The 14,033-nt window shown below is 32.7% G+C and overlaps 1 protein-coding gene across 3 annotated transcripts in view; it reads right to left on the bottom strand.

Moving 5' to 3' along the window:
- The window catches only part of LOC127720666 (phosphoinositide 3-kinase regulatory subunit 4-like), a 66,500-nt gene that overhangs the window by 23,524 nt on the left and 28,943 nt on the right, over window positions 1-14,033 (bottom strand). For all 3 annotated transcript variants that reach the window (XR_007990919.1, XR_007990920.1, XM_052227378.1), the window contains exons 21-28: window positions 12,971-13,141; window positions 11,729-11,785; window positions 10,485-10,528; window positions 9,010-9,159; window positions 8,316-8,367; window positions 6,939-7,194; window positions 4,802-4,997; window positions 3,911-4,041 (exon numbers count right to left, since the gene is read on the bottom strand). Coding sequence is in view for 1 of the 3 variants with exons in the window: in XM_052227378.1 (XP_052083338.1) it covers window positions 3,911-4,041; window positions 4,802-4,997; window positions 6,939-7,194; window positions 8,316-8,367; window positions 9,010-9,159; window positions 10,485-10,528; window positions 11,729-11,785; window positions 12,971-13,141 (1,057 nt within the window). In the remaining 2 variants the exon portion in view is untranslated. The remainder of the gene's footprint in view (window positions 1-3,910; window positions 4,042-4,801; window positions 4,998-6,938; window positions 7,195-8,315; window positions 8,368-9,009; window positions 9,160-10,484; window positions 10,529-11,728; window positions 11,786-12,970; window positions 13,142-14,033) is intronic.

Genomic DNA, 14,033 nt, shown 5'->3' with positions numbered 1-14,033 from the left:
ATGACATTTCCTGCTGCAAACTAAAATTTTTGTCAAAAACAATAAAACAAGAATTGATTTTGGATAAAATGACAAAAATACTTAAAACTGTGTTTAGCATGGGAGATAACTACTGATATCTTTACAATAACAAAACAAATACTGGAGATTTTAAATGTGGGTCTGGATGGGGTTTACAGAATAGAAAATAATGGGCAAAAAATGCAGAATAAAGGTGGGGAAAAAGAAAAGAGGAAAATGGACAAAAAAAAAGAAAAATGTGGTGCTAAATTTTAGCAGCTAAATAATATAGAGAGTAGAGAATAGTGGGACCCCCATACAGTCTCTCTTAAATGATGGAAAGTTACACCAATAATCTTTTTTAGATCATCATCTAATATTTGAAACATCTGAAACTGAGGAAGGGAAATTTTCTTAAAAAAATTTCTAGCAAAATAAAAGAAAATACAAATAGTATATATACCAGGCTTATAATTTATTACATCAGACACATGTTTCTTCTACATAAGACTTGTCAGTGGTGCTAAAATTAAATGAAATACCATTTGGAGGTATGAAGAGGGGGAGGGGAGAGAAACATTAAAACAGTGCATAGGAATATTTAAAAATCAAAAATAAATAAAAAGCTTTATTGATTTGTATTTTCCCAGTTTTAGCATCAAAATGTAATTATAATCATATTAAATGCTTCCTTTTTGGGTGTCAAGTTTAAATAAGGATGTACCCATGTTTAATATGCATATTTTTTTTAGAATTTGAAGTTCTTCCCCGCTAAACATTATCATGATACAATGACAAAAAAAACTGCAAAACGAAGCATTTAATTCTTTGGTAAACATCAATTACCAAGAAATAATAAGAACCAAATCTAAATGTGGGCTACTTAAAGAAACTCTTCCATTTGTGATAGGCAATCATTTCATGAATTCAAGTACTCAAATATCGACTTTAGCTTTCAAAATTTTGGGTTTGAGCCAAATCCTGGAAAGAGCTTACACAGACACACCAAAGAGGGACAAAAGATACCAGAGGGACAGTCAAACTCATAAATCGAAAACAAACTGACAACCTCATGGCCAAAAATAAAAGGACAAACAGACAAATAACGGCACAGATGACACAACATAGAAAACTAAAGACTAAGCAATATGAACCCCACCAAAAACGGGGGGTGATTTCAGGTGCTCAGGAAGGGTAAGCAGATCCTGCTCCACATGTGGTACCCGTCGTGTAGCTTATGTTATTACAAATCCAGTAAATAGTCTAATTTGGTAGGTCACATTTGTGAAAAGGGAAGGGTATTGTAGTTACGACATAAGGAACATATCCGATATCATCTGTGAAACGGTTATTCCATAACGGTCAACCAACTCGTGATGACGTCCGTAAAATTTACGAAGGGATGATTTCAACTTGACCATTTGGAACTCTTGGTTAGAAAGTGTTATTTTCCTTATCTGGGAATTTCAGCGAAAAAGGGAAAAATGTTAGTAGAGGGTTACCAGGTACCCCATAAAATGATAAAAGGTAACAATTGTCATAAAACAATGTAAAAAAAATTCTTCTATCCACCATTAATGACCAACTTTAACAAATATCTGTGTGGTACATGTATGTGTTAAAACAAATGCAATGACCATCATTTAAGTGCAAAAATTACATTTATGCTATATTTGTTACATCTTTGTGAGCATATTTGAAAGATCTTACATTTCAAACTTTGCTTCTCACAAACTTTTACCAACAGATCACCTGATCTTTAGAATCTTAAAAATTTGAAGCCAAACAAGGCCCTCATAGCACCTTCTAGTTCACTGATTATGATATGAACAAAACATAAATGAAAATAAATTAAAAGTTTAGGTTAAAACAAAAAATGTCTCCGATTCGGCTGGAAATTGCATAAAGAACTGTCCCAATGGAAGACTGAGAATTAATTTTTTAATAGACAGTGCCCTGCTTAGGAAGATATGAATTGATTAATTTAGAAACTTTATTACCTAGCCAGAAGAGCTAGACTAACTACAAAAACTAAATCTGCTATTTTTTTCTATCTTTACATTTATTTAATAGACAGTGCCCTGCTTGGTAAGATATGTAGTAGATAAGTTAGAAACTTTATCACCTAGCCAGAAGAGCTAGACAACCTACAAAAACTAAATCTGCTATTAAAGTTTGGGCAGATTCATAACAGTTCTCTCTCATCTTTCATTTTCTTCTCGAAGTAAAAATATTTTTACATAATACAAACTTTACAATTGGTAATCTCACTGCAAATAAAATTAATTGTCAATTTTAATATGATCATCTCAATTTAAAATTACCACAAAATAATCTTCATAAGGTAAATAAATTATGGAAAATGATAAATATACATTTTCAGGGGAAATAAACAAAAATGTACAATCTGTACTTGTTTAAGGGGAGATAACAAAAACGTAAATTTTTTTGTTTTCAAATTTATAAATCTACTAGTTAGATGGTGAAAAAAATAGCAAAACATAATATATATATATATATATATATATATAGATTACCAAACAAAGTTAAATCAAAAGAGTCAGCTATTGGTTGAGACCCTCTTATCGAGAGTTACCAGTTACCGTCCCCTTGCATTTTATGTAATCACGGAAAGGTAATAGGTTGCATAAATTCAATATTCTTTTGTTAGCTTCAGACAAGTAATTTTACTTCATTTGTAAATACTTTGTTTTGTTTCCTCCAATATAAATAAGGAAATTCTGAGATTTTCTGTTTTGTTTAACATGTCACAGGAAGATACTTGTGCAAACAAAATCTCATGATGATAACAGATAAATGGTCCTTGTACATAAAAAAATCGTGCAAAATTATCACCCTCTACAAAAAGATAACTTAACTATTGAAGAATCCAAGATATGGGAGACATGCAGCTTTTGCAAAATTCAAATTATGATAGACAACTCTTGCAGAATTAAAATACTTTTGATATGGATCCCTTAAACTGACATAAGTTCATACTTTTGATATGGATTCCGTGAACTGACATTAATTCATACTTTTGATATGGATTCCCTGAACTGACATTAGTTCATACTTTTGATATGAATTCCATGACCTGACATTATTGTGTACATTGATAGTTCTGTTAAATGACAGTGCATTTGTTTAAAGTTTGGAACCCCTCAGAAAATTCACATCTGCACTGAATTCTTTATTATTGTAATAACAAACTGAGAAGAAACGTTAACTTTTGTTTTACATGCACATGTTTTCAGAAACACGATGTTGACTTGACAGTGATTGAACAGTAACGGCAAAACTTAAATCTGTGTATTTGTGTCAAGTATAATTCACTTCAAGTCATTTTCTCCACATTATATAAATATAAGTAAATATTTGAAATGAACATAAGATAAATGGCATAACTTATTAAAAAATATACCTTTCATCATTTTGAAAGGTTTCGACTTCATTATCAAATTGCATACCAGTGCACATGCGCAGACGTACTTAAATATATGTAGACATCCTGGTTCTTTTGCTACTAACCATTTATATTTTTATTATTCAATCAATTAAAATTCTTTTTTTTTTATAAAAAAAAATATTTTTTGATGCAAACAAGTCAAATACTAGAAACAATTTCAAAGAGATCATGAATCTTTTATACTTCATAGTTTAACTGTCAGGCCAACAGGTAAACCTTCATAGTAATAACTTTTTTTTGGTGTGGGGGTATTTAATATTAGGGCTTGTTTTTATAGTAATTACTTTTAATGTCACTTTTATGACGGAAAAATCAAGAAAAAAAGATTGTCTTAACCCCAATTTTTTTCTGGATTATATGAAAGTGGCAAATTCACATTTAATGTCAACTTTAGCCGTACACAAGCTGGTCAAAAATAAACTTAATAAAACGGTTAATTACCTTTGAGATTTATGGTCTGTTTAGATCTATTGATACTACTTTTGCCTTCTAACTTGTCACACTCCCACAGTTTTATTGAGCCGTCATTGGAAGCTGTGGCGAAGTAGGAATGATCACATGACACTTGGATTCTGAAAATGTTGAAATATACTTTAAATATAAACTTTCAAAATCTTAATCTTTTATACATCATATTTTATTATTAGGCTACAATAACAAAGAAATGATCATATGACACCTTGAATCTTAAAATGAGAGTAAAATATATGTTAATGTCAAGTTACAAAAAAAAATGAGCTATGTCTCAGATTTTGGTAAAATTTGGTATACAACTGTGGCTCATTATTTTAAAATTGGAGATTAGATGATTTAAGACAAATAATCAAAAGTCTAAGCTGAGTCAACTTTTAATTTTCAGTTGAAAATATAAGTTTGGAGACATCAAAAATAAAAAATTCACAAAATGTTCATTTTCACAAAATGTTATGTTAAAGACCCCAGAATTATTGTGTCACAATTTTGACTCATATCAATAACTTTTATAAAACTGAGTAGTACACATTGAAAATTTTCATTCCAAAGAAATTAATGGACCTCTGTGCATTTCTTTTGTTTTTAAGTGTTATCAGATTTTATAATATATAGATATTTTAGAGGTTACTGTAAACCAACTTATTTTCGCAGATACTTTATTTTGCGTTTAGCCCTTACTAGCCCATTTCGCAGTGATTTAATTTCGCGATTTTCAAATTTGCTTGATGAAGTTGAATGAGGAAAGATCCAAGTTTTACATATTTGAGACAATTTATATTTGCGTTATTTTTCTACTTGCGAAAGACGTGCAAATAAATGGCTGGTGAAAATTAGTTGGTTTACAGTATCTTTACATACCTATTAATACTTCCTCTGTGCTCATGTAAGTGAGCAACCAGTAAACCTTTAGGTCTCCAGTTTGACAATGGTGGTTGACTTTCCCATGGTGACAAATCATCAATCAGTAAGTCTTTGGACAGGATCTCATCATTATATCTGTCTCTCTGTTGATGTACCAAGTTCCGTAACTCCAGTTTGCAGGGATTGTACCGTGCTGATCAAAATAGAAACAAGTGACAATGAGACCTGTCATCATTGTTGTTTTTTATTCCAAAATTTAGAAAATTTAAAACTTCACACAAAGAACAAGCACTATCGAATAAGAGCATCCAAATTTGAATTTTAAATAAAACTGATTTAATATCTTAGGATCTGTTAACCCTTCAAGAGTACCTGAGATCACTCCAGGTTCATCTTGCTCAGTCTTTAGTTTCTAGGTTGTGTTTTGTAAACTACTGTGGATTCATTTATTTTCGTGGGTACCAATTTTCACGGATTAAGAAAAACTTACATGTATGTGGATATTTAATTTCGTGGTTTTGCTGAAGTCTGCATACAAGCCTATAGAAAAATTGTCATTCGTTGAATATTTAATTTTGTGGTTTAACTGAAGCCATGAAATTCACGAAAATTGGTATCCAACGAATAATAATGAATCCACAGTATATTGGGTTATATTTGTCTTTTTTGTTATTTGTGTAACTTGCTTTAGCATTGTCATCAACTTAAGGATGTTCGCTCTTCTTGTTTTGAATTTTTGCCAGATATTCAGAATCCTCTGGTTTTATCCATGTAGTGCCATTAAAAAATTTTGGCCACAAACCCTACTTTTCTTTTCATATTTTAATTACGTATAGTTTTAAAAGCAATTTTTTAAAATCTTATAAAATCCTTGTTATTTTTTCATAGATTTTGAAAGAAAAAAGGCGACAATGTTAAATGTATGAAAAATCAAGAGAGAACCACTTCCCGCCAAATTTTCAATGGCTTATATCTTGAAAACAAACACACGGACCCATTCATTTTTTTCTACTTTGTTAGTTCCTTTATTCATATACTTTCAATTTATAACAGTCTTTTAAAAAGCTTGTTATTTTGAAACAGAGTAGCGAACATCCTTAAAGGGTTTGAATATCCCTTTGGTATCTTCCGCCTCTCTTTTCCAAACTTCTTTTTAAAATACCTACCTTTATGCTAACATTGATTATATTTTCAGTGATACCACTGATTATTCCGCTTTTCTTATACAGCAGACTCCACCTAATCAGATATCGGCTAAACGTATATATCAGCTTTTGTAATATTATTTTAAAACACCAAAACCTTCCCTATACGTTTAATGTTAATTTCATCGTATAATCGAATAGCGGAGAAAAGAATATATCGGCAAATAGGATAAAAATATTTCAATGTTTTTCTGACAGGAAATGGATCCGGAAGTAATAATTTTATTCAAACAGTTGGGTCTATTGAAATTTGAACTTTTAAAAATTAAAGATTTCAATTTATGTCTGTTTTCAAGTTGAGGTATGGAAAATTAAAAACCAAAAGGTTTTTACTCAGGACTTCACAATAAATGCAATTTCAACGTCACAAAAATACTGTGGATGCATTTATTTTTGGTAGATTGAGGGGAAATTGTATTTTCCTGGATATTTGAATTTGATGTTTTGCTGAAGTCTGCATATAGATTTGGTTTACTTTGTTGAACATTTAAACTGGTGGTCTACCTATACCCACAAAACCACAAAAACTTGTATCCGATCAACAATAATTAATCCAGGGTACTTCATTTTTGTCAGCCGAAAAGGACCCTTAATGCACCTCCTAAAATAAAGAACAAAGTATTTTTTTGTACCTTAATACCTTTGTCTGTTCTACTAGTTTAAATTTTGCTCCTACTCCAAGAATACCTAAACTTTCAGACCATGATTTCATTCATATAAAGATTGAAAACCCTAATGATTCCCCTTGAAAGAATTATTCAAACTTACAGTCTTCATGGTCAACCACAGACCCACCAACCCAGGCTTGTAAAAATGCTGTTGGGCATGTAAAAATCAGCACTATAGGCCAATCGAATCTAACAAAATTATTTGTTAACTTTAGCTTCGGGCCTGTAGATTCAAAAGTTTATCATGAAGACTGAACTTACTAGCCATAATTTTGTTCATATCTTGAGTAATTGCCCCAATTGTTCCCCTTGCCAGAGTGCCTTCTGGGATAGATATCTGTCCCTGTGACATGGTTACAAAACTGCCAGAGTTAGACGATCCTTGGCTAGTCAGTGAAGTTGTACTAGAACTGATCTTTTTCTCCTGTAAATCCGCCTTGATAACCGACTTGGATTTCGGCGAGTCTGTAGCGGAGCTAGAATCACTAGAACCAAACATACTCTTCCATTCTGGATTCTGAAAAAAAAAATTATTCTGAAATCGGCAATTTTTGTACACAAATTCTTTTAAAAAAAGTTGATAGCCACCATAGAACTTGTCTGAGCGCTAACAAGACGGGACGGACAGACAGACAGACAGATGGACACACAGACGGAAGCCCAGTATTTCCATGTCCCCCGCTATGCATCACGCGGGGGACAATAAACTTATGGAATATTCTTGCAGTATACATTTGTTTTTGTGTCTAGCTTCTATCAAGAAGGAACTGATATATATTCAAATTATTGTTTACATCACTGATTGGTTGTTTGGTGTTTAACATCATTTTCAGCATGATTGGCCATATCATGAAGGTCAGGTTTTTATAGATAGAGGAAGCTAGATTGCCCTGAGAGAACTACCGAAACTCTGCAGGAAAACTAGCAATCCTGGGCAATTAAGATGAGATCGAACACAGCTTGCCATGAGTGGGATTCAAACTCGCAACCACAGTGTTGACAGGCTAGTGATAACTGTAGATGAAACTACATGGACTTGCCTCACTGTGATTTTGAGATGAAGAACATCAATACAAGCACTGTTCCTTGGCTTTTTGTGTGTTTTTTGCTGTGCATGTACTGATTTTGTGTCATGGATGGATACCCAATATACTGTGGATTCATTTATTTTCGTGGGTATCAATATTCGTGGATTGAGGAAAACTTACATTTTCGTGGATATTTAAATCAGTGGTTTTGCCAATCTCTGCATACAAAGCCTATAGAAAATTTGTAATTTGTTGAACATCTGAATTCGTGGTTGATCTGTACCCACGAAACCCACGAAAATTGGTATCCAACGAATATTAATGAATCCACAGTATTTGTTTTTCTATTGTTACAGGTCATTGTGGTGATAAACATTGAATATGGAAGCTTCAAAATATGAAAAATGAGTGAAACTAAACATCTATAAATTACATTCTAAATATAAGATTTTTTTAAATATCAACACTGATTTTGAAAATTATAATGATTATATAGTAAAATAGCAAATGTTAGAAATGACGAGTGAAAACTGACCTGAAAAAATAAAACAGGAAGAGTAAATGACCTGTTACTAAAAAAATAGAAATGAAACCAGCGACTAAAACTTACCATAGAACTTGATGTCTGACTATCTAATGTTTGTTGTTTCTTCTTTCCACGACTATAATGAAAAAGAATTATCATGAAAACAGCTACAGTAGATTGTGATTACATTTATTGTGAAAACAGTACAGCTGTAAACTTGAATATTTTTGCAGGTTGATTTATTTTTGTGATTTCATTTTTAGCTTTGGTTGAATGATTGCATCAAATGAAAAATCCCCCTATCACATTAATATTGTTGTTTGGTACTCATTTTTTTTTCAAATGGGATATCTTGAACATTTTGTGAGACCCCAAAATAAGCAAAAATAAATCTGTATGCAATTTGCAAGGTTTACAGTATTCAATGGTTGGTTATTGAATTAAATTTTCTAATCATTGAATTAAAGATTTTAAAAGTTTCAGGAATAGGTCTTTCATTCTCATGTGCTGATCGAAAAGGTTTTTGTCACATTTGGCAGTAAAATTTGGATCTTTTCTCAGAAGAAATGTGCTAGAGCATTGTAATGAGGTAGCTTGTGAACCAGTCAAAATATACTTTGGTAAAGAAGCAGCCAATCCTAACCTTGGTCTTACACCAGTCAATACTAGCCTTGGTTGGGAACCAGTCAATACTAACCTTGGTTTGGAACCAGTCAATACTAGCCTTGGTTGGGAACCAGTCAATACTAACCTTGGTTGGGAACCAGTCAATACTAACCTTGGTGGGGTACCAGTTGATCCATCCATTTTAGAATCTTTACTTCTTTCCAGTTCAGCATGCCTCCGTGTAACAGCTCTAAAACTGATGACATTTATTTCCCCAGGTCTGTTCATCTCCTCTCCATTTCTTGGTTCAGTTTCTGATGATCTGCAAGTAATTTTTTGTTAGGTTTATGAAATAAAATGAGGATATCCTTATTCTTCACATCATAATAAACATGTGTACTAAATTTCTGCTTGATGTCACTACAACTTGCATACCTGCCAACTATCCCAATTTTTGGGGGATATCACCCATGAGAGGTGTTGACCTGAATTTTGAAATTCTTTATCATATAAACAGAACACCTCAAAACAGGCATTGAATGAGTTATAAGGTTATTTAAACATATACATACTCATTCAAACAATATAGTAGTAGATAAAGAACACTTATGGCAATATTAAAGGAGGATAAGGTCCTCTTACGACAACTAAGTGTTAAACAACCTTGACCAAAATCTTTCACCTCGTACAAGAATGCAAATGGACAGACAGACAGAATAACAGATGGACACACAGACAGAATAGCAGATGGACACACAGACAGAATAACAGATAGACACACAGACAAGAAAACATAATGCCCCTCTAGAGGCAGCATAAAAAGTAGATTTTGAAGATGAAGTTGATTAAGAAGTATATAAACTACATGTCTAAAAATTATCTGCTTTATTTGATAGATCAAAATTTTCAGAAACTGTATGTTTGCCACTCAAAATGTCATAATTCCTTGTGGTATTGAAAACACAATTATTTTCACTATTTCAATTCATAAACTTTCCATGCATGGTTAAATTCCTGCATCTAAGAATTATTTTTCCCTTTTAAACCTTTCACATGCATGCAATATTCACACACATTTCACAGGGTCGTGAAATTAGTCCCAAAAAAATTTCTATGTAGACCCTACAGTACATAAATGACCTAGTCAATAGTTCCCTTACCTACTTCAACTATAATTGTGAATATCCCAACCAGGGTAAAGGTTGGCGCCTGTTAAAATGTTTAAACCTGCTGCATTTGTTTGCACCTGTCCTAAGTCAGGAACCTGTTGTTCAGTGGTTGTCGTTTGTTGATGTGAATCATAAGTGTTTCTCGTTTCTCATTTTTATATAGATTAGACCGTTGATTTTCCTGTTTGAATTGTTTTACACTAGTCATTTTGTGGCCCTTTATAGCTGGCTGTTCGGTGTGAGCCAAGGCTCCGTGTTGAAGGCCGTACTTTGACCTTTGATGGTTTACGTTTTACACATTGTGACTTGGATGGAGAGTTGTCTTATTGGCACTCATAACACATGTTCTTATTTCTAAATAGTGATTGCTATATACAAAAAAATGAAAAACAGTTGATTGACCAAAAACTGTACCCACATTAACTATGCAGGTGAAAAATTTGCCCTTCAAATGATCCATGTAGTACTTGCTACCTACCCAGCTCTGATTCTGTGAAGCTTGACTATGTAATCTTTCATTGCCTAAAAATATGAAAATTTCAATAAAGTTAAGTTAATGGACAGATTTATCCTTGGATAAAGAGTCATATGCCTTCAAAAAAAGTCTGCTGCACAGAACAGAACTATTGTTTATGAGTACAAAAGGCAGCAATTTTGAATCTCTTACTTGTTATTTTGGGTACCAGTAATTTGGCTTGCTGAGTTAATGTTCTTCTTTTCAACACAAAAATAAATTTCTAAGATTTCACCTTTCCTGATTCAGAAAAATAATGTAATAAGTTGTTCCTCTTACATTTAATGATATATGTCTATTTTTCACATGTGAAAAATGACCGGAAGTAACGATGCAAGCCCAGATTCCTGATTACAGCACCAGCTAGCTGTATCAAATTCAGTTCATGCAAAGATGTGAGTGATATCAGTGTTTGATCAAAATTATAATCCATAGGTCACAACAGGCTTACAGCCAAACATGTTAGAATCCTGTACCCTTTTCCTGAATATGACCTACCAAATTAGACATATTACGGGGTTTGTAATAACATGAGCAAGATGACGGTGGCCACATGTGGAGCAGGATCTGCTTACCCTTCCGGAGCACCTGAGATCACCCCATTTTTTGGTGAGGTTTGTGTTGCTCAGTCTTTAGTTTTCTATGTTGTGTTTTGTGTACCATTGTTTGTCTATTAGTCTTTTTCTTTTTTAGCCATGGTGTTGTCGGTTTGTTTTCGACATATGAGTTTGAATGTCCCTCTGGTATCTTTCGCCCCTTTTTTAGACCTACTGGTACCACATTCTGTATGTGGCTGTCCTAAGTCAGGAGCAGGTATTTCAATTGTCATTGGTTGCAGTCTAATGCTTTTGTTTTTATTTTATTTTTTTGTACATAAATCATGCTGTTTGTTTTCTAAGTTGAATTGTTTAACATTTTTTCATGCCACGTCTTTTATAGCTGACTATGCAGTATGGGTGTTTGCTCATTGTAGAAGGCCGTACGGTGACATATGATTGCATTTATCTTCGTCATTTGAGCTAACTATACTGTATGGGTTTTTTTCATTGTTGAAGGCCATATGGTGACCTATAACTGATTTTATCTTTGTGCTTTGGTGGATAGTTGGCAATCAAACATCATCTCCTTATTTTTATAAAATTGTCTTTAATTGAAAAAAAAATGATCACAAAAGGACTAAAAACAAACATATTTTATATACATCTTACCAGGATTTTATCTTCATGTTCTTCAGCCATTCCTAGTGATGACAACTTCCTGAATATCTAAACAAAGAAAAAAAAATTCTATATAAAGTGCCTAAATCATGATTCTGGTGAAAAAAAAAACAACATAAAAAACCACTTGGTAGTTCTGATTAAATCAACATGAAACAGGTGATCTGATGACATGTTATATTTTTAGTGATTTTTACACATACTTTAGCATGTTGCTGAGGGCTATTCCATTAAAATGTATGTGGGAGGGTAGGAAGGGACTTTCAAAATATCCCTACAACCAAGAACCATTTTTTAGATAATTTTGCATAATGGTAATAGACGCATTCTGAAAAACGACCAATGACCCACATTCAATAATTAAACTACCCTTCCTAGCCCTGACAAAGCAACAAGGTAGTCTTTACATTACTGCTTTTGAATCTATTCTTCATCTTGAATTATCCATTTAATCAATTTGCCACCATGCATCAAATTGCCAATTGATGCATGCAAATCTTGAAATACAATTTTACTATATCATAAATAGCTTCAGATGACATTAAATTATATAAACCTAAGCAATTTTGGTTTGATGGCCTGATATTTTTGTGAAACTTCTATTAAAAGTGTTTTGATCATTGCAAGAAATTTGGACAGCACTTTTAGCTGTAAAATTTTACAAAAAAAATATTACAAATTATAAGTCTTCCTGTGTCCATTTCTGAGTATTAAAGATTCAACATCTACCTGTGATATGCTTTTGTACATTTCAAAATATTAAGGTAGATGGGGGGTCTAAATTAAAATCCATAGAATTTTTTAAAATTTGTCAAAATGTAGTTATGTCATGCTTTTTTCAAAAATATAATAAAAAGTATGGGTCACAGGGCTTTTTTCACGCTTTTTGTAAAATACAGCCGTAAATATGATAAAACACATAATTTTCTGTATTTCAAAACAAGAAAAGTCTTACACCTGAATTAAATACTACTCTCAAAGTTTGAACATTTCATTAAAGATCTTCAGCGATTGTTATTTGCTATCAGGGGCCGATCCAGCAATTTTTAAAAAGGGGGTTCCCAACCCAGGATAAAGGGGGGGGTTCCAACTATATATCCCCATTCAAATGCATTGATCGTCAAGAAAAAAAGGGGGGGGGGTTCCAACCCCTGAAACCCCCTCCCCCACTGGCTATTTCAAAATCCAAGATGGAGGAAGACACCCCAGCTACCTCAAATATTTAATATCTACCTGTGACATGCTTTCGTCCATTTCTGAATATGTAACTTTATTTCTGTAAATCTTCCTCATATATTGTCTTTCTTGTAATGTATCAAACAGCCTGCCGAGCATGTTAGATTTTAGTATATAATCAAACACCTTTCGAGGGACTGAACTTTCTAGAGCGTTTAACAGATAAACCTGAAATGATTGAATGGTATTAATGTAAAATAAAGCATAAGTACACAATATACATTGTCAGAAAATATAAATTAATATGTACAAGCTTTAGAAACAGGAAGAAAAGCAGGGTTCACCTAATTTATATAAGTATAAAAAATAACACAACACAGTACAGTGTTCCAGCTAGGATTTCAAAAGGGCAGGGTGCCAATCCTGAAAAAGGGCACTTAACGCGTGATATGATAATATGAAAAGGGCATGTTTTAATAAAGATTATAATCAAACATTGTTTGTTCATTGAATCACTGGTTATATATATACAAGAACAACATCATTAGCCCAGAGAAAAACTATCTTTCTACTTTTTAGGCTGAAAACTTATCAAGCAGCTTGTCACACAAGTTTTAAATCATTGCTTGGCACAGTTAAGCTTTATATGCAGTATTTTTTGAATAAATGTCCTGCTTCATTCTGTTTCTATGGTCTGACACACTTTACAAGTTTCACCTTTCTACCTTTTCTGTGCTTAATGGCAATACAGCACAAAACAGCTGTAAATGCACAATGTTAGGATATAGTGAACAGTGAAAATTTGGATTGAAAATAAAAAATACAGAAAAAAATGACCAAGGCATCCTACCAACCCTGCTACTAAGACCCTCTTTAACTTTTCCCATAACTCAAAACACCTAAACATATAAATTCTAAAGCCAGAAGTATGAAGACATATTTTATAATATCTTAGTAGGTTACTCAATGCTAGGAAAAAATAAGATTGAGTTATCTTTCTTTATTTGGGTGTGCTCCTTTGGAGGATAATAAACAGTACGTAGAAGATGTAAATACGATCAACAATATGGCGGCCGATTTTGTTATTTTCGTATAAAAAATGAAGGCATTCAATGAAAAA

The sequence above is a fragment of the Mytilus californianus genome, unplaced genomic scaffold, assembly GCF_021869535.1.
Source record: "Mytilus californianus isolate M0D057914Y unplaced genomic scaffold, xbMytCali1.0.p SCAF_11, whole genome shotgun sequence".
Classification (NCBI taxonomy): Eukaryota; Metazoa; Mollusca; class Bivalvia; order Mytilida; family Mytilidae; genus Mytilus; species Mytilus californianus.
The sequence above is the reverse complement of the archived record's forward strand: the minus strand, read 5'-3'. Positions and strand labels throughout refer to the sequence as shown.